The sequence below is a fragment of the Zonotrichia leucophrys genome, chromosome 3, assembly GCF_028769735.1.
Source record: "Zonotrichia leucophrys gambelii isolate GWCS_2022_RI chromosome 3, RI_Zleu_2.0, whole genome shotgun sequence".
NCBI classification, from domain to species: domain Eukaryota; kingdom Metazoa; phylum Chordata; class Aves; order Passeriformes; family Passerellidae; genus Zonotrichia; species Zonotrichia leucophrys.
In genome coordinates this window covers 51,153,735-51,174,319 of record NC_088172.1, presented here as the reverse complement: position 1 = coordinate 51,174,319, position 20,585 = coordinate 51,153,735, and the positions used below count along the sequence as shown (strand labels likewise).

General features: G+C 38.2%; 1 protein-coding gene across 18 annotated transcripts in view; it reads left to right on the top strand.

Moving 5' to 3' along the window:
* The window catches only part of SYNE1 (spectrin repeat containing nuclear envelope protein 1), a 295,365-nt gene extending 275,529 nt beyond the window's left edge, over window positions 1-19,836 (top strand). For 11 of the 18 annotated variants that reach the window (XM_064708165.1, XM_064708166.1, XM_064708177.1 and 8 more), the window contains 12 exons: window positions 430-621; window positions 1,515-1,845; window positions 2,668-2,736; window positions 4,665-4,807; window positions 5,668-5,794; window positions 6,917-7,128; window positions 8,615-8,815; window positions 9,159-9,287; window positions 9,645-9,857; window positions 10,841-10,930; window positions 12,754-12,812; window positions 18,849-19,836. In XM_064708165.1, coding sequence (XP_064564235.1) covers window positions 430-621; window positions 1,515-1,845; window positions 2,668-2,736; window positions 4,665-4,807; window positions 5,668-5,794; window positions 6,917-7,128; window positions 8,615-8,815; window positions 9,159-9,287; window positions 9,645-9,857; window positions 10,841-10,930; window positions 12,754-12,812; window positions 18,849-19,089 — 2,007 coding nt within the window. In that variant the 3' untranslated portion in view covers window positions 19,090-19,836. The remainder of the gene's footprint in view (window positions 1-429; window positions 622-1,514; window positions 1,846-2,667; window positions 2,737-4,664; window positions 4,808-5,667; window positions 5,795-6,916; window positions 7,129-8,614; window positions 8,816-9,158; window positions 9,288-9,644; window positions 9,858-10,840; window positions 10,931-12,753; window positions 12,813-18,848) is intronic. The other 7 variants (XM_064708183.1, XM_064708172.1, XM_064708173.1 and 4 more) reach the window with 4 other exon arrangements.
* Window positions 19,837-20,585: the final 749 nt, after the last annotated feature.

The following is a 20,585-nucleotide window of genomic DNA, read 5'->3' as shown; positions in this document are numbered from 1 at the left end:
ATTATTGCTAATATCTAATAATTACTACATTTCTCAACAATTTATGCATCAGAAAACTCCTTCTCTGGCGAGAGCAATACCAAATGTCACATTATCCAAAATTCCACTGTGCTAGGTTTAGCATCTCTGTTCATTCTAGACATTTGATCATTTGTATGGCTTGTTTAGAGACAAGATTTCTTTCCAAATTCAACAAGTAAGGAATGAGATGGTAAACCATGAAGTATCACTGGTTTTGGCTTGAAAGACTGTGGAACACTAAATTTAATTTAACTGCTCATTGTTGTTCATGATAAGAGTATTTGGCACAATCCCTGTTTGTTACCCACACCGTTCTTTCTATAAAACTCCTAATACTTGAATCTTTAATTACCCACATTGTTATCATGTTGATTTTGTTGATAAAGCATGGGTTTTTCTTTTACACAGGCTTTCCAGCAAGAAATTTCCCTGAACAACAGCAAAATTGAGCAGATAATCGTGCAAGGTGAGCAACTCATTGAGAAAAGTGAGCCCCTGGATGCAGCTGTGATTGAGGAAGAACTGGATGAGCTGCGTCGCTACTGCCAAGAGGTCTTCGGGCGTGTGGAGCGCTATCACAAGAAGCTTATCCGCCTTCCTGTGTGTATATTTACATATGTTTTTACTTGTTTGCTCCATTGCCAATTTACAAATGTGAAAATGAGGAAAGATGTTGAAATGAAACCTAAGTGACTTTCCAAATCTCCTGTGGTTAAATTTTGTTGCAACCCTGACCATCTGCCTCCTTTCCATTACATGCTATTTGTGTCCGGTTCAGAGAGCAAGCTGACAAGATCAGGAATTTCTGTAAATCATCATGAATATGCATGCAAATTGTGGATTTATAAAACTTTATTCGTGGGAGTAGTGCTGTGGTACTAATCATAAGAACATCTCCCTGCACTGTCACATAGTTTGACTGGCAGCTTAGTGAGTTGTTTTTAAAAAAAACCACAATGATAAAATGATTTTTCTCATCATAAGACACAGAAATTCATCTCCAGAATTGAACACAAGCTCAAAAGTGGAAAAGGAAAACAAAAGGAGAAAGTGAAAGGAAAACAATTTTTGGTAGCTCAAGTCCTGCTGAATGAAAAGAACAAAATACAGGGGCTTGAAAATATGAAATAACACAGTGAGAGCAATACTCATGATAAAGATCACTTACGCTTTCTCTGAATTGATTCCAGACGTTTTTCTAACCTAATATCTGCATTGAAGTAACATCAGTAAAAGTCTGGAGATATTTGCGTTGTGTGAGACTTTATGTGCCTCCAGTAATTAAAATGAGCTGGCACTTTGATCTTCTTTGTTGTTTTGGTTTTTTACTACACCTTAAAAATAATGAAGGGAAGGTGCTAAAGGAAATGTGCAAAATGCAAACCCCACCAGCGTGCCTGTCATCTAATGCTGCTTTATTTTACTGACCCAGGCTGACCATGCGGTGCCTCTGCACGTTCCATTGATCGCTTCTGTTTGCATTATGCTTCTAGCTAACAGATGACGAGCACGACCTCTCAGACAGAGAGGTGGATCTGGATGAATCAGCAGATCTCTCTGACATACGCTGGCATGACAAATCTGCGGACAGCGTTCTCTCCCCGCACCCCTCTTCCAACCTTTCGCTGCCTCTTTCCCAGCCGCTGAGGAGCGAGCGATCGGGGCGAGATACCCCTGCGAGCGTGGACTCCATCCCCCTGGAGTGGGATCATGACTACGATCTCAGCAGGGACCTGGAGACAGCCGTTTCACGGGCGCTGCACTCAGAAGAAGATGGGGGACAAGACAAAGACTTCTACCTGAGAGGAGCAGCTGGCATAGCAGGTATGGTGGGAGACTGAGTGCTCTCTTTTCTATGAGTGAAAAAAAGGCAAATGTTATATGTGTGATTGTGTGGCCAGGATTCTCATGGAAAAGTACTTTAAATAGCCCCTGATGACTTTAAATAGCGTTTCCTAAGTGATCTCAGTGGCCCTCTGGCCTTAGAGACAGTGATGGAGATTCCTGGATGACGACAGCCTTGGAAAATGGCAGAGGCGTACATGATATGGCAGTGAGTTTGCTGTGTATCTATGTGTGAGGCCTGCCAGATGGGATATGTCATCTGTAACAGCCCTGCCTCCTAAGAAGAAGAAACTATACTGGCTATGGCAAAAAGTACAGAACAAGCTAATGAGGAAATGCTGTGGAAGAAACCCACAGAGAAAATCATCAAGTGTTTAAGTAAATCCTAACTCTGCCCTGACTCCAGCAAATGAGAGTTATTCTGAGGTGAGATCTTGGGTCTTGTTCTCCAGTGAAGTTAGAAATCCTTTCTAAGTGTTTGTGCTTTGTGTAATAAATCTTAACAAGTGAGAGTGTCCAAATGGAGCTAGCTGTGGGATAAGACATACCAGTGTATTTTACTCTGATCTTGTGGCTGTCTTTTGCTTTCCAGGTCGTTGCTCTGGGAATAGTCAGGTTTGCCTGGATCTTAAGAGATTTTATAGCAGCCTCCCTGTGTTTCAGTCTTCATCTTTTTCCTTTTCCAGAGAGAATGTTTGCTATTGGAACAATTGAATTAATCCATCCCAAGAAAAGGACTCCTGCTGTAAGGAGACAGCCATTGCTGAGCCATCAGTTCAGAGTGTGCTTTTATTTTTTCAGATGTAGAGATCCCTGAAACTCTTGAGGCCTATGTAGCACTCACAGAAAACGCCCTCAAAAATATCTCTGGTAGGCATCATAAAAGACTAAGCATAGCCAGATGCAAATACCATGGTGCACAAGTGTAACTTCTTTCTCTTCTCCTAGCATCTGCTATCTTTTCACAACTTACAAGATAAATATTCCTTACATGGCAGCATTGACATATTAACTTAAAAGTATCCTCCTGCTTTACTACTTTGCTTAAAGGTGCCATTGGGGGCGTGGATGAAACAATGATGTCTGAGGTCTTAGCCCTCCCACCTTGGCTAACTGAACTGAACTGATCCTGATCTTATTGGTCTTTTTTTCTCTGGTGTCCATCAACTGGACTTAATACATAGTTACATCTTAAGGCAGAAGGAAAAAGTATAGAACAATACCTAATTTTGCAGAGTTGCTTTTTTTTTTTTTAACACAGCCACATCTTGGATTATCATGCAGATATAAACTTTTAGGTTAGTTTTTGTTTCATGCGATCAAAATGTCAAGTTGAGGTACTGTCTTTATCTTAGTCTCATGTACTGGAAAATTTTCTTTTCACATTGCACAAGATTAAACCTTCTTTCTCATTTTTTGATTACTCTCTTGGAAGAAAGAGATGCATTTGCAAATACTTTTTCTCATGATTTCACAGTTTTCCTCTTCTTAAATAATGACTTCATTGCTATAAGCAAACAATTAAAATCTTAGTGTCTGTGACACAAGCCTCAGGTTCACCATCCATTTCTTTTTACTCCCCAAATCAGTGAAATAATGTTATTGATTAAGGGTATGAGTAATAGCAGTACTTATGGGAAAAGTGTGTTTAGTTTTCTGACCCGTGAAAATTTTTTTTAAAGTAATGAGCAAAAAACAATGTTGAGCACTTTGTCCTGTCCATTTGGGGTGAGATGGTGCTATATATGAAAAAAGATTAATCATCCAAGAGGCTCAGTTTTCTGTAATTCGGTGAACAGAAGGCTCTCCTTCTCTATTCATGTTTCTTATTGTGTCTTTATGAATAAATTCAAACTGTCTTTGTAAACAGATGGAAATCAGGCATAGTGATAGAATATGGATAAGAAGGATCTCATGGGGTCCTCTAGGCTGCAACCTGCTTCACATTAGCATTGTATGTAGCTAATTTATATCACAGAATTCAGCTGACCCCTACAAGGAAACAAGTTAGTCCTTCTTCAAAAACATTGATATTGATTCCCAATAGCTTGAATGAATTATTCCATCTTGCAGATATGTTAAGCATGATCTTTACCAAGTACATAATTGGAAAAATGCTATACATTTTGCTCCTTAGTATGGTTGCCCAAAGCAGTCATGGACTACCTGCTGCAGACCTCCAAGATATCCAGTCATCTATGGATTTTTGACAATATGATTATAACAGTATCACTTTGATTTGTGAGGCCACTTTTAGTCTCTAAAATTGTATACAAATAGGATCCTTTCATGGAGTTGCAAATTCTACTGCTTTTTAGTGGGGAGAAGTAATACAAAGAGAAATGAAGCTACCAAATTTTACATGGATTTAGATCATAAAAATGGAGATTTGGGTTACGGGGGTTAATTTGACGGTGCTTGTGAAAAGGGAGCAAGCTGCTTCCCAAAATCAGTGAGGTTAGAGTATGCTTTGCTGAGAACTTTCTCTTTAAAAAAAGACAAGGCATTCAATGTAGGGGAAAAGACACTTTAGAATAATTTGCAAGCCTACTTTAAACTGTGGACTCTTCTATAGTATTCTTATGGCAAGCTTGTTCATTGGTATAATCTTTTGCTAACACTCTCTAATGTAACCAGTTATCACTTAGCTTTGACATTGTACCACTCATACTGCTGCTGCCACCTTTCTCCTTTACTGTCTAATCTAAACAGTATTCCTAATATCTGTTCTGCCTGGGCAAGGAAAAAAAATTTGGAAAATTTGGGATGACAGTCCCTCTTTTTTGGTATTGGTACAGGTGAACCGGGTGCCCTGGAAGCACACATCCGACAGCTGGACAAGGCCTTGGACACCAGTCGCTTCCAGATCCAGCAAACAGAAAACATCATCCGTAGCAAGACACCTACAGGACCAGAACTGGATTCCACTTACAAAGGATATGTGCGTGTATTTTGGAGCCCCAGTCAGATATGCACCCCAAGCTTAGCTTAGCTCAGACATTGAGGGAAATGCAGCTGCTTCAGCAGAGCAATGAGCTGTAACTGCTTCTCAGGCCCACTTGTGTTCTTACTACCCTTAACCACAAGCTATTGGTGTTTATGCTATTAGCGTGTTTACAATAGCATTAGAGGAAGAAATACATTTGGAACATGACTCTAATGAATTTATTTTCCTATTACATTTTTGCAGATGTCTAGAAGTACTTTCTCACACATGCTTTTATCCATCTAACAAAGATATCCTTGTTTGAAATTCCTCTGGTTTTAAAAGCATGTTTTATAGCTTCAGGCACAGTATTCATCTTGCTAATGAATTATAAGCATGCATCATATAAGCAGGGTTACATGTATGGAATCCCTAATTAAAAAGCTTTTTCAGAGAAGTTTTCTGAAAGATAAATCTCTCCCTAAGCCATTCAAATAATTTTATTAAGGACAGAATGTAAAAATTATCTGCCTGCATGCATAGTAATATTTCCACATTTAAGTTAATTTTCTTTATCAATCTTCTAGTGTCTTTGCCATAGTGTCTTAAAATTAGAGAAGATGGCACCTGAGACATCTAGAACAATTTGGCATAATGGTGCTAAGTTATTTCTGTATAACATATGCTTTAGGCCTTTATTATCTGCGAGTACTTTTTTTATAGTATCAGCGCAGATTGTTAAAATAATAGATCTTTTTCTTCACACTTAAACTTACTGTTGGAAATTTCTGGAAGTTGTATTGTAATTCTCACTGTCCATACAATTAGTCCTGTACAGTGCATATTGAAAAGGAATATTTTGTTTGTTAACACAGATGAAACTGCTAGGTGAATGCAGTGGAAGCATAGACTCAGTAAGAAGGCTTGGATATAAACTGAAGGAAGAAGAAGAAAAATTTTCAGGTCTCATTAACATGAACAGTACTGAAACACAAACAGCTGGTAAGTAACATGTAGTTCATTTGATGAGCAGCAATTAGGGAAAGCAGCACACATGCAAAGCTTTCCTGAATAAACACTTGGTATTATTTACTGGCACATATATTTACATGACTGTCTGTTACCATGTTCTGTTTAACATTTTTAATTAGGAATAATAAGGAATAGTAAGTATATGTATGAAGAATTTAGGCATAAAAGTCCATTTTAAGAACCCCTTCATATCATGAAGCACAATCCTAAGCCTTTCAGGAGGTCCCTGTGGATGCAATGGGGTTTTTTTTTAAGATTTCTCATGAAAAAGGTTACTTACTTTGCTGTACAAAACACCTTGGCCAGCATTTGTTTCTTCTAATATTAGCTTTCACCTCTCAGATTACCTGCCTAGAGTAAAGAAACTTATTTTCACCTGATAGAAGTATTCACGTGGCTAATTTTAAGCATCAGCTGTAGAAAAAGAGGCAGCATGGATTCCCAGAGACTATAAAGGCATCATCCTCATTCTTAGCTTGACAAGATATGCTACCCATATAGTCTCTCTTATTTTTTTGTGGATTTTTATTTGTAAATTTTAAGTTGATGGAGTGATGCAGGTTCTGCCTTAGCATTTCAAGATAACTAGCAAGAAGAAATAGTCCCTTATTTATTTCTTTCTAGTGCAAGTGTTTATCCAACGCATCAGCACTAGCTAAGGCAAATGTAGTGAAGTGTAAGCATTAAACAGTGATCAGCACAAGTACCAATGAAAATAATAAATACCTGGTTAGTTAGATGTATTAATATTTCTTGTCTGGTTTGCACTTGTCTGGTAATTTACGATGTCTTTTTTGCCAGCATAACCTGTTTTAGAGACCTGCATGTATCATCTTAATTCTGCTCATAGAAGTCTCACATTAGAAAGCAATAAAATTACCTGTTGACTGGAATCATCCAGATTCTTCGATATTTCCCTCCAACATCATTTTCTTCAATCTAATTTCATTTTTAAAGTGGTTAGTGTTTGAGGCTTAGGCTTTTTACAGAGCATCTTTCTGTTCTGAACAGTATTTGGTTTATGCAGTTGTGTGTGTTGTGAAGCTAGTGAGTTTTTCTGGCTTTTGTTGAATTTGGTGTTTGTAATTCCAGGTGTAATTGAAAGATGGGAATTAATCCAGGCTCAGGCTCTAAGCAAGGAGCTGAGGATGAAGCAGAACCTTCAGCAATGGCAGCAGTTCAACTCTGACCTTAACAGCATCTGGGCTTGGTTGGGAGAAACTGAAGAGGAACTGGAGAAGCTCCACCGCCTTGATCTCAGCACTGACATACAGACTATTGAGCTCAGGATTAAAAAACTGAAAGTGAGTTTAAGTTATTTTGAGAAGATAACTTATAAGTTAATAAGTTATCTTCTAAAACTGAGTGCAACAGGAATGTTGAAGAGGTTGCCAATAATTGCAGCTGATTTTCTCCACACAGTGGGCTGCTGCAGGTAAAGTAACTGGGAAAGTGATTTTCTGAATCACCTTTTGGAAGGAAAATGTACCACTATCCAAATGAAGTTTTGGAATAGTAGTTCTGCAGCAATTCTGTAATCCCAGAATGTCCAGATAACTCCTGATGTCACCCAAATTGATTAAATTTTTAAAAAGTGCCAAGTTAGATCACTTCTCTTGTACTCAAATTGGTAACAAAATAGCTGGTTCAAAAGAAATGCCTCACTGAGACATTACTACTTTGTGTGGAGGAATGAGAAGGAGTCCAAAGGTGTTGTAACCTACCCCGTGTCACCAGTGCTACATAGGAAAAATTTGATGCCGCTTTGCAACATTCCTTTTCTTCTTCTGTCATCTCAGGAGCATCAAAATCTGAGTGCTACTTCCATCTCTCTTGTGTATTTCACAGCTATAAAGATCTGCAAATGTGGTGGTCCACAACTTCACATTCAGTTACTAGTTTCTTACAAGCATGGGCACGAAAATATGTGACCTGATGTCAAAATGCACTGTGCCTCATGCCAGGGGTGAGGTGAACAGATAGTAAAGGCTGTTTCCGGCGGTGATCCATGGGAAGCATGTCAATGCTCATCTTCACTGTAATCCAAATATAGCTGCCATAAGTACTTCAGAGGTTACTGTGACATCGTGCTTTTAAGTAAATGCTGTAAAGTAGGTAGAAAACGGGGCATTTCATAAGAATCCTGTTCTTATCTCACCGTCTCTTTGAAAGCCCATTAGTACCCTACAAACCAGTGGAGGTGGGTTTCTTTTGTGGCTTCCAATGTAAACAAATCAGAGTTTTTATACAAGTTGTGCTTCTATAAATTTAAGGTCTTTATACTCTTTGTATGTTTTTGCTTGTCTCAGTAAAAGCTTTTATTTTAAAATACTGATGACAGCAGATTCCACTTGAAAATATGTTGGTTTTCATGTTTATCAGCAAAAATGAAAAGTGAGGGCAAAAGTTTTATTGTGAGCTAAAATACAGTTGTGCTACATGTTTAAATTTTGTTGGACCTAGTCTGTCTTTAAAATATCTGAAACATGAGCCAGATCTTTAAAATTCAACTCTGACTTCAGGCTTTTAAGACTTTACAAGTTTAATTGGCTTGCTCTTGTTTATGCTTGCAGTAAAGTTTAGTAGATGTTAAAGAGGGAACATTTGCAGAGTCACAGAGTGAGCCCAGAAGCATTATATCCAGAGTAAAGGGACTGTTACAGTATGGTGCCTTTCTGCAGCTGCTGGTGGCAAAGCACTGCAGTCTTGTAGTGCATTCTCTGCTTTATGTTTCTGAAAGTCACGATTTACCAATTTCCGTTCTTTCTTCCCCTTTGTCTTGCCATCAAGGAGCTGCAGAAGGCAATTGATAACCGCAAGGCAATCATCTTGTCCATCAATTTGTGCAGCTCAGAGTTCACTCAGTCTGACAGCGAGGAGAGCAAGAAGCTCCAGGAGCGCCTGTCCCAGATGAACGTGCGCTGGGAGCACGTGTGCAGCATGATCGAAGACTGGCGCAGCTCCTTGCAGGATGCATTAATACAGTGCCAGGTCTGTACTGTGCCTATTTCAGATTGTCAGCAGCCCATATACTGAAAATATAGACCATTTATTTACCTGTTGTGCTCATGATCCATATGAAACTTACCCATGAAAACCATACAGTTTTGGTGTACGTTTTTCTCAAGGATACACCTGTGCTACCTAAAACATTTATTTACAGCCCAATATTTACAAAATTTGTCATCTCTGGAATAGTATTCTCATATTCTGTTGTATACTTCTTGGAAATTATTTTATTTAGCTAGTAGAATGTATCAGAGGATAAATTAAAAACCTGAGTTTGACTAGAATATTCTGCTACCCTGTTAAAACCATGATTCATCATTTGTAGGATTTCCACGAACTGAGCCATGGTTTGCTGCTTTGGTTGGAGAATATTGACAGAAGGAAAAATGAGATTGTGCCCATCAATCCAAATCTGGACTCAGAAATACTGCAGGATCATCACAGACTTCTGATGGTAGGACTATAATCACCCTGTTCTCTTCCAAAACACATCACCAGAAAAACCTCTAATCAGATTTCTCTTTCTCACAAGGGTTAGCACTGTACCATTGTGTGCTAACACAAAGCCATGGGACCAGCGTCTGTGGCTGACTTTGCCTTGGTAGGGAACACCACTCACTTTCCTTAGTAGCACATGTGATTTTAAATCTCAGGCAACTACTAGACTGCTGTATATCCTCCTGTCAGATTAGAAATTTATTGCTTCTCTTCTTTTTTTTCCATTTCTTTAATTTAAAATGTTGAATTTTGTGAGTTCTACTTTTTTTTTTTGACTGCTATTAAAAAAATTTAATGCTTGCCTTGGCAACAGCAAATCAGACGTGAGCTGCTGGAGTCTCAGTTGAAGGTGGCATCACTGCAAGATATGTCTTGCCAATTGCTAGTCAATGCTGAAGGCAAGGATTGTCTTGAAGCCAAAGAAAAGGTACATGTCATTGGAAACAGACTGAAGCTGCTCTTGAAAGAGGTTACACGTCATATTAAAGACCTAGAGAAAATTCTAGACATTTCAAGCAGTCAGCTGGTAAGTCATTTCTTTTAATTCCTTTCTGTTCACTGAGGGTGTTTCCTGCTGTTCTGACTGCCTTTGTCTGATCATTGCTATTGGCTGCTCTGTTTCTGTGGTTTGCAGTGCTTGTCAAGATGGAACATGTAATCTTGAATATCATAAAGTAATCTGAAACTTCATATTATAAATATCTTTTCTCATATGGGAGGGGGGGGAAATTCAGTATTTTTTTTATTTGATGTAGCAATTACTGAGCTTCTTGGTTTGTTTACCCTGCTATTACAGAATCAGTCAACTGGCAAAGTATATGAGATAATTATTCCAGTAACACTACTGAAAATTATAATATGTCAGTTGTCACTGGAAAGGAAGTAAATGCACACTCTGTCAAAGAGAAAAAAAAAAGCATAAAATAAATTCTGTAATAGGGTAAGGAGTCCCTCATATGTGCCTTTTAAGCTGTGAGCTATAGTCCAAATCTTTTCAAGTTGTCGTGTACCTCAGGTATTTGAGAGGAACTTACACACATGTCTTTGCCAGCAGTGACAGATACAGAGTAAAGATTTCAAGGCTCTCCTTTAGTTTACTTTTTTAAAAGGACTTGGATTAGCAGAGTGCGTAAAGCACAAGAACTTAGCTCTTCCCTCCTTTTAGTGGATTTCTACCTGTTTAATTAAAATCTTGGTAATATCAACCTTTTCTTGTAGTTCACAGCCAATGAAGAACAACTGTTTTCTCCCCTGTATTGACTTTGGTGGAAAATGTGTCACCTAAGCAAAGGAAGTTTTAACTATTGTTTGCTTTTCTTCTCCTTTAGGGCTGACAGAGAAAACATGTAATGCCTTAGTCTTTTAAAATTTGGTGACAAAATGTAACTGCTTTATTTTATTTGGCTGGGAAATAACTCTGCTGGAATTTCACTCAGGGTAATTTTTCTAGTTTGCTTACCTCTATGGCTAGTTGCTGTATTTCTGAGCTCCATTCCTTCTGAACTTTAGGAATTGTCCTCATGGTCCTCTGATGAATTAGACACATCAGGCTCAGTGAGTCCTGTATCTGGAAGAAGCACTCCAAGCAGACAGAGAACGGTAATTTCGTGTAATTTATCTTCTTCCGCCTCTTGGGTGGGACAATAGATATCTACAGCAGTTCTAGCCAGCTGGAAGTCACCCCTTCCCACTTGTTAGGAAAGGAAATGGCATAAACCAAAAGGAAAACACAGCTGCTTTCCCCAACCCTGCTGCATATCCCATCCTGCATGAAATCAGAAGTGGTAAATACTATCTGAAACCAGGGCTGTCAGTGTGGTTGGTTTACCATGGTATGGCATGTCGTGTCTCTTGTATTTTGCTCTAGTGATGGCAGCACCCCAAAGTCTGGTCTTGTCTGGTATAATCAGTCCTCCATTTCTGTTTGGCCTTCTCTTCAGAGCTGCTTCATCAAGAATCTCAATAAGTTCTTTTGTCATTTCTGATGCAGGTTGCAGATGGTCTTATTGAGACTTTGGATGAATGGCTAAGTAGACCTGAAGGGCACAAAAACATTATTCAAACCAGCTAGCTGTGCAGGACTTAATCAATGGCTACAGTGGCAACTCTGGAGTTGTCCATTTACATCGCTGGCACAAAATTCAAGAAATATAGCAATACATGCCTAATACTTAACACTTCCATACTCTGAGCCCAAATTGGAACTGCAATTATTTTGTCTTTTTCTGCAATTCTATTGGTTGATTAATTTGCTTTTTTTCTTAGTTCTTAAGACAATCAGACTGGTTTTGTTTTGTTTTGTTTTGTTTTTCCATTTGCACTTTTTTGTAAAGCCTCTGAGTTCTGTCTTGATAAATCTATGGCTCTTGAAATTAATTTACTTTTTTAATTTTTGTTTACATTCACTAGTTTCCTTTTAGATGCTAGTATGAGAATGTAAAGGAATACTGGCTTTTCCAAAGGAGAAAGAATATAAACCTTAACATTTTATTTCAGAGGTCAATGCTTTTGTCTTTTAAATTTAAACCTAAATAGATTCTAATAACTCTAATATCACAGGTGTAACTGAAGGTTGCCTGACCATTACAGGAAATGAAGAAGTATTTTACCATAAATCTGTGTTTAGAGAGCATGTAGAATTATCATAGGTTTCATCTTATTATTTTAATACTGATTTGTCTGTCTCTTAATTTGTTACTGTTCATATAGTTACTACTTTTTTTTTTCCTCCATAATTCATAGCTAATTTGTATGATTCCTTGGGTCTAGTTTTCAAACTTCTGGGTTCTGCGCCCACACAATTTTGAAGACTAAAGTGATACTAAAGTGTTCAGAATTTCAGTGCCAAATATGCTGATGCTAAATAAATAAATACTAATACAAAAGAAATGTAATCAGAATTATAAACATCTAACTGCATTAAATAATCCAGCAAATAGCTGTGAGTGCAAGAATGCCCCTACTGTTATTTGGCCTTCAAAATCGTGGGGTGTGGGAGAGGCACAACTTGACAAAGGAGGGTCTTGGACCTTTCTTCCTTGGGATTTTTAATTTTTCTGCCTGTGCATTTTTAAATCTATATTTTTTTCCATATTCAATTTAATAAGATAACATCTATTTCATATTGCCTATTATTTGAACTAAATTTATAGAGAATTTATGTAAAACCTAGAACTACTGTTCATAAAAATAATGTCTAAACTGTTATTATTGAGTTCACTATGTATGTTCCAATAATTTTCATAACCAGCTAGGTGCAAAGAAAAGCCAGTTTCCTTGTTCATGGGTATTGGTCACTTCATTTGGTTTATTTTTTTTTATGTTTCCTTTGCTGCACTTTTTATTTAGTTTCATCAGTAGCTTGTCTTTATTTGCCTGGACTGAACATTCTTCTTTCTTTACCCCCTGTTCATTGCAAACAGCCACGGGGCAAATGTAGTCTCTCACAGCCTGGACCCTCTGTCAGCAGTCCACATAGCAGGTACCTTATTCTCCTGGTTTCCGCACTCTGTTCTAGAACGCCAAGAGGATGATAGAAATTGGCCATGGTTCCTCTCGGTCCCACTGACTCCAGCACGGGGTCAGGACTTACACAAGTGGTAGCTTCCCTTTTGTTAATCATTCAGCAAAAGGGACTTTCAATTACTTCAGATTCTCTGTTAAATAGAGATACAGGCTAATCCTTGGACAGCTGCAGCTTTTGCTTCACAGAAATCCCGTGTAATCAACATTTATTTTTCATATGCCTAATCAGAGTGAGTCTGTGTTTACACTCATGATATTTAATGATTATTTTATTTTGATGTGATTTAAGAGGAGTGCTAGTAAGTTAATGGAAAACACTTTCTATCATCCTCTTTACCTCTAGATATTAAATTAAGGCAGGTAATAGGCCAGTATCATATTCTCAAATTCACAAAACCCACAGATCTGGATGAGACATACTAACATCCTTTTCTTTATTTATTTATTTATTTCTTTCTTCTTTTTTTTTTTTTTTTCCTGAAACGTTTTGTTCAGTTTGTGGGTTTTCAATACTTTAGACTCAAAACTAAAAGTCAGAATCTGAGAGTATTGAGACTCGGGATCACTTTCTCTCCCCTCCTCAGACGAACTGCAGTATAACATGCTAACACTGCCATGGCTCACCCAGTGCTCACATCCCTGCATTGCTCCGGGAGTAGCACTGCCCCATCTCTGTCTGACCAGTAGAGAGCAGGCGTGCAGCTACAGCTTCTTGCTTTCCACGATGTCTCCAGCAACCTGTCATCTCCGCAGCTAACAGTGCTTCTGCATTCTTGTTGTTGTCAGTGTGATGTGTGTACCTTCGCTCTTTCACTGATCAGTTTACTAGCCTCAACAATTATGAAGTTTAAAAAAAAAAGTTAAAAAACAAAGGAGCAAGACAACGTGTGTAAAGGGGACATCTTTTGCTATTTCAGTGTCTTGCACACTGCTAAAATAATCAAAAAGTGTGATTAAGGTACATTTATTCTTATTAAATCTAATAATAAATCTCATTTAACCTAAATCTCATTTATTCTCTGCATATCAAAAATTAACTGATTTGTTTGTAAAATAGTTCCTGTTAGAATCAAAGATTTTATGTTGGAAAGAAGAAAGCACAAAATTAAGTAATTTTTTTTAATAACTCCTGTTAGAGTCAAAGAAAGAAGTGAACACTAGATTTAATACAGTGATTAAGCCACAAACAAGCAGACAAAAAACATACTTTAGAGCATTATTTTTTTTATGAGCAAAATTAGGATTTTATTCTCATTATAAATGAAGTAAAGAGCAAAACTATATACCATGTAGATATTTACATAAACACTTCTTTTAAAAAGTTTGCTTTGCATGTGTAGTTAGGGACTGTGAGTATAGTGGCATAGTTATAAAACCATGTAACAAATAGAACAATTATTTTTTACTGCATCCACACTCACTAAGAAGCTGCCTATTTTTAAGGATTTTTTCCTTTGAAACAAGAGGAAACCAGATAGAAAATAGGGGATGTATGTAAACCCCATCGTTCTGTCTGATGGAGAAAGAGAACTAATTTTTCAGCTCCAGTCTGCTCTGAAGTTTGGCGTTTTGTTTCTCATAGGGAGGAAAAAACGGGAGGAGAGGGGCGTTACTCTGCAGCCACTAACAGCAAGGAGCAGGGACGAGGTCTTTGACAGATCAGCACGCTTGCACTAGCACCATTGTACTCAAGGAACACATTGTGTGCGCTTTTCTACTCTCCTGTGTAGTCAAACCACTTCTGCCAGCCTTCTGAGGTTTCTGGTTGTAGGTGCGAGCCCCTGGCTCGAAGAGCAGCTAGCAGTGTTTGGCAGCTTGGGGATCAACCCCTGCTCTAGCAGTGGCATTGCTGTGGCACCTTTCAGATCAAGGCTTTCCAGCACTGTTTATTAACACATCTTGTAGCAGCACAACACAATGTTCAATTTGTCATTCAGACAAGCATGGAATACGAATGAGTCACTGCTGAATAGGAAACTTAATCAAATGCGCAAGCCAGACAGGTTGCGGTTGATGTATAATGCGGTTTTAACTGATAATGCGGTACAAGCTGTCACTGTGTTCTTTAATATTTTGACATGCCTCTGATCAGAGTACTTTGTGTTTGATCTTGCACTGGATCAGCAAACCCTGTTAGGTTTAGTATAAAGGAGAAATAAAGTCAATCCTAAAAGGTTTATCACACAAGAAGTTGTGAAGGAAATTTCATCTAAAAAATTAGAGGGGCCATGCTTAGTGTATAGTAAGCGTCATATCACTTTGCCTTCTCCATTATCACCACAAAAAGACGGAGAAATATAGTGCATGTGCAGGATTAAGCTAGACGCTACATTGTGGATTTAACTGGAGTCTCATCCAAGCAGTATTAGTAATTGTGTGCTAGGTGAGAAAGAAAATCCAAAAAGCAATTCCTCTTTCTTCAAGTTTAAGAGAGCTGTCATAAGTGCAGACCTGGATCTTTGCCTGTGAATTTTTTTGAAATGATTAAAATGTTAAAAGATTAAAATAGTGGTTCAGTTTGCTCAGGGGTGTTTACATTGTCTCTCTTGAGCAGCTCTATTCAGGTCTTGGTGCCATAGTGCCAAATTCCATTTCCTGCTCTCTTCAAGCCTCCCCAAGTGACTAGTGGATCTTCAAAGGTCACTTGCTGTTCCTGGTGCAGACCAAACCACATCACTCTTTGTCCCTTTGCCCACAAAATTATACTCATGGCTACACAGTAGCTCAAACACAAGGTTTGGGTTTGGCTTGCCATGATTCTTTTCCCAGTTATCTCCCTCACTCTCACTTAGGGCTTGTTACTTAAATATCGTATACAACTGCTGTTTCTTAAACTTATTAGATTCACTCACTTTTGTTCTGTGCAAGAAGCCAATCCTGTCTGATATTTGCAACGACCTTCAGCATCTGTCATAGAGATGAAATTTACTGTTCTTGTATTTTGTGCAGTAGTCTTTTAATAAAGATATTAAATTAAGGCCCATTCTTGATTAACTGCAGTAAATAACATCCAACTAGGCCAGCAGTGCTTCTTTCAATGTAAGCCTGTTTTCTGCATTCCATTAGTCATTTAGCAGTAAATTAACTTTATTTATTTCTATCAGCTTCACTTGAATGGTAAATTCCTTTTCGATAGCTTTCAGATGCTTACTGCAATACAGATTGGTTACATCAACCATATTTTCCTTGGGGGAAAAAAAGTAGCAATCATCTTTACAAAAAGGTTCCCCTCTGAGCTGAAATTAAAGTTCGCTTTGACCGTCCTATGTATAGCCTGGTGAATTAGCTTCTCCCCTCTTGAAATGCTTAGAGAAGAGTTCCAATATCACTGACATTACAAACTCTCAAAGTAAGGGTAACTGTTGCTTGCACTTAGATTAATATATAAAATTTCTTGACATGAGGAAGCTCACTGTTGGTCTAGATTGCAGCTGTGCTTCCCTCTTTCATCTGCTAAATAGGAATTGTGTACTGGAGAGAGTAGCAGATGGCCTTACCTCTTTGCCTCCTCACAGTGTGACAAATGGTGGAGCAATCAGAAGAGACAGCTAAAGAGACAAGCTCAAGAACAGAAATTAGATTTTTCTCCGAAGTGGAGCACAGTACTTCAGCTTTCCTTTCTCCTGCCAGGGTAAATAGGTGTTCTGTCCTTAAAACTAGTGAGCTTTTTTTATTAACAATGCATAATTTTAACCATCTCTCCTTACCAAATCTATTAAACATTCTAAGATGGCCCATTCAATATTTCAGTCAATTATGTAGATTGTAGAGGTGGGCCTGCCATAAACACAAGCAGTGCAGCACTCAAACTTTTTATAGCTCCCCCTCTGAAGATGTTTTTGTAACATTACATTATTTGCTTTTTGAATTGTTTCCATGCAGTATTATTCTTCAATACCCAACTTCACTGCAGAAAGTATGGTTTGCTGTGAATTGTTTTAGTTTTTGAAAGTTTGTGCTCCTTTTGAGATAAGCCATGCAAGCTTACATTACAATTCTTTTTTGTAAAACACAAAGCAAGAAGTGCTGGATCATGCTACTAAAGGCATAAGAAAAAGAAAAGACAAACCAGAAAGAAAAACTTTGCTACCTTTTGATTCAGATTTTTGGAAATTCCTCTTCTGACACCCAGTGATGCCCCAGAGTAATTCTGGAGCAATGAAGAAAATGACACTTTGCTCATTAACACCAGTTAGCAGCTGCAGAAATGTGGTCACTTTTTCATTTGGATTAACAATGTATATACAATGAGAGCCTTGTAAATAGGTAGGCTGTGCAATCAAATGCTTGGAAAGTAATTAAGCACTCCTTGTTCCCTTTGTTTCTGCCTCAGTCCATTAACTTCCTGTCTTGGTATTCTCAGACAGAAGAAGTCCTGATGTAACTGAGCTTTTGTATGGAATGCTCTGGTGCTGTTTAATGTGCCATGTCCTTTCAATATCTTTTTTATAATATGTGATCCCATGTTATGCAATAAGCAGCTTTCCATCTGCACTACAATACTATGGATTCAGACAGCACAAGATCTGATGTGTTGATCATCACTGCTTCCTGGAATATTTAGTTCAAGCTAATGATTTAGCATATCTGCTAAATTAGTGTTTATGTATCTGTTGGCCACCTGAACTTTAAAATTTGCCTGGCTTTCTTGAAGTCCTCATAGTGGGGTGCTATATATATATATATGAACAAGAAAATAAAATACTCTCAAGCACAAAAATAACTCTTTTCTGAACATTTGCAAAGGGAACCCTTGCTAAGCCAGGCATTGTTTTGAAGATGATATTTTTATTTTTGGATGCTTCCCCACACAGAGTCAGATTTATCAGGGAGGCAGGATCAAAAGAACAAGGGGAAGCCAAAGAAACACTAAGGAAACATCACCCCATACTTACTTTACTGGGGAGCATTTGACCACAGCCAATAAGCCTGATTTCTCCCATCTCTTTAGGAGACATTTTATCTCTTAAACTTCAGGAGATGATAGATGTTCTGAAGCCTCATGATCATAGCAACCATGCAATATACTATAGCAACATATCTGAGACAAAATTCATGATCTAATGTCCTAATAGCAGAGTTCTTGAAGCAAGGTACTTGAAGGCTCTGAGTTCTTCCATTTTTGGCTTGTGCTGAAAGACAGTATTTTCCCATGCCATTTAATTAGCACACTGAGACCATCAGATTTAATCTTTCCTAGTCACTCTTTTCAGCTCTTGACAATTTCAGTCAAAAAGAAAAATGTGAAATTTCTGTCTTTATGTTTCATTAAATTATAGAATGGATTTTTGAAGTGTCCCTTTGGAAATATTTGTGTTAGATCTCTACTGCCGCATAGACGTGTTTAGGTATGTGCCACTTCAAGTCAGATCCATCCACATGAGGGAGAAAATCACTTGGAAGGTGATGATGTCAAGTCAGTTGAGCAGATAGATTTTAACTGCTGATTCTGTGCAAGATGCAAAACACAATGTGCTTTGTAGAAAATAAGTCCCCATTATCTGCATACTGGTGTATTGATTGACAGAAAATTATGTAACTGAATCTCAATGCATTATACCTTCATGGATACTTTGTACATAAACAAATGTAGAAACTTCTCCAAACCAAATGTGACTGGCCATTTTAAACAAGAAGGCCCACTTTTTAGACAGCATGCATTGAACAAATGTGGCAGGTATGACCCACCTTTTATTTTCCCCATTTGCTATATGTGCTTTAAGTGCAGAATCTTCCCCAAAAATTATAAAGAGGCTGTGGGGTCACAAAGACCCTTCTATTGTGATCATTTGGTGTTTTCCTACCCAGTCTAGAAATCTGGGGTCTCTTAAAATTTTAGGGAAATAGCATGTTCACTGAGAAATACCTCTGCAGTTGTCAGTCAAAGTCTGTGCAAATTGTAAATCAGCCTTCAGGGGAGGTTGAGGGCCCAAGGGCAACCTCTGCTGCAGCAATGTTTTAGTGTATTCAACTGCCCATCTTCTTTCCTCAGGTCCACAAGAGGTGGCTCAGGTTCCTCCCCTTCTGAGGCTGGGCCAGCGTGGCGGTGCCCATCCTTCTTCCTCAGAGTCCTCAGAGCTGCTCTGCCACTTCAGCTGCTCCTGCTGCTCCTGATCGGGCTGGCATGCCTGGTGCCCATGACCGAGGAGGATTACAGCTGTGCTATGGCAAACAACTTTGCCCGCTCTTTCCACCCCATGCTGAAATACATGAATGGTCCTCCTCCATTGTGAAGGAGGCCTGTGGGACAGCGGGAGCCCTTGCTGGAGTGCTGGCTGGGAGCAAGATGGTTTGAAAGGGGGACAGGGTTCAGCGTGGCAGCTTTACCTATCTGCTGTTGTCACTACTGTGCCCGAATCTTTCTCTGCTGGCACTCGGCTCCAAGCACATCAGTGTATCAGTATCAAAGTGCACAACGTATTACCTGAGTAGCATCATTTCAATACTCGCATCCCGGGTACTAAGGAGGATGCAGTGTATGTGAGGGAAACCTCTTCTGTACAGCTTTTGGGATCTTTTAGCCACTTTATATCCAGGTCATTGCCCTGTACTATGCATAGCCAAGGACTTGATACTGTAGATCCTTTCCTGTGTGCTGCTCCAAACAACCCATTAGCCAGTCTTTGTTAAATACCCTCTCAGTATCTACAGTATACAAAATAACCAATGCTTAAGGAATTTTAGAGCATTTGTAACATACAATTTTAAAGAATCTTGTATGGCAATGTATTATTCCCTGTGGTTTCTGTTTCAGGCATGGTGTTCTAACTTTTGCTTTGGATGCACAAGGTGTAAATCTGAGAAGCACTTTTTTAAGGTTTAAAAAAAAATGGATGTAATAAATAAGATTGCAGAAGTTTTTATGAGGAAAAAATGTTGAATGTCAAGTTGAAAAACAACATATTTATGTATGTACAGTTTGCTAAGCCAAGTTTTGTTTGTATTGATTTCTTTGCATTTATTATAGATACCATAAAATATTTTGTCTACGTGCTTTTTAATGACAACTATGGAAACCTCTGAGTTTAGAATGAGATATGTATGGTATAAAAAAAAAATAGAAGACATCCATATGCGCTTCAAAAAAGAATTAAAAAATTCTGTAACAAATTAATGGCATTAGGTATATGTTTGAATGACAAGATCTGGAAAATGACAGCTGGCAGAATACATGGGAAAGTATCACATTAGAAGTTGTGCTGATATTGAAAGCAGTACATGTTTTGGATTAATGACTCATCACTTCAGGTTCTTCTTTTTTTCAAGCTGCTTCTCTAAGTTCCCTCTCACCTGTATGGGGTGTTTTCCATCTATATTTCTGTGTATGCACTCAAATTTTGACAATGTGCAATCTTTGACAATTGGAGTTGTGCCAATCCACACTGAAAGAGATTTTTTCCTGTGGGTATACTGGAAACTTGATATTCTGATATTCCTTATATTCTCCATAGCAGCTCAATACCAAGATAGATTTTTTCATTTTAACCATCATTATTTTAGTGGAATAGGCCCAAAACATAAATGTAAATAGAAGAATAAGAGAACAAATTGAAAACTCATTACCTTTCCAGAACTATTGCAAAAACTTGCAGTCTACTCAATGGCACTCTGCCCATCTTATCAGTCAGAACTCGACTTTGAAAGAGCAGGATTCTTCTCAATTATGAAAAAAAAATACAGAGCATGACTCTACACTACTGCTCTTTAATAAGTTGGGGGAATTTGGAGC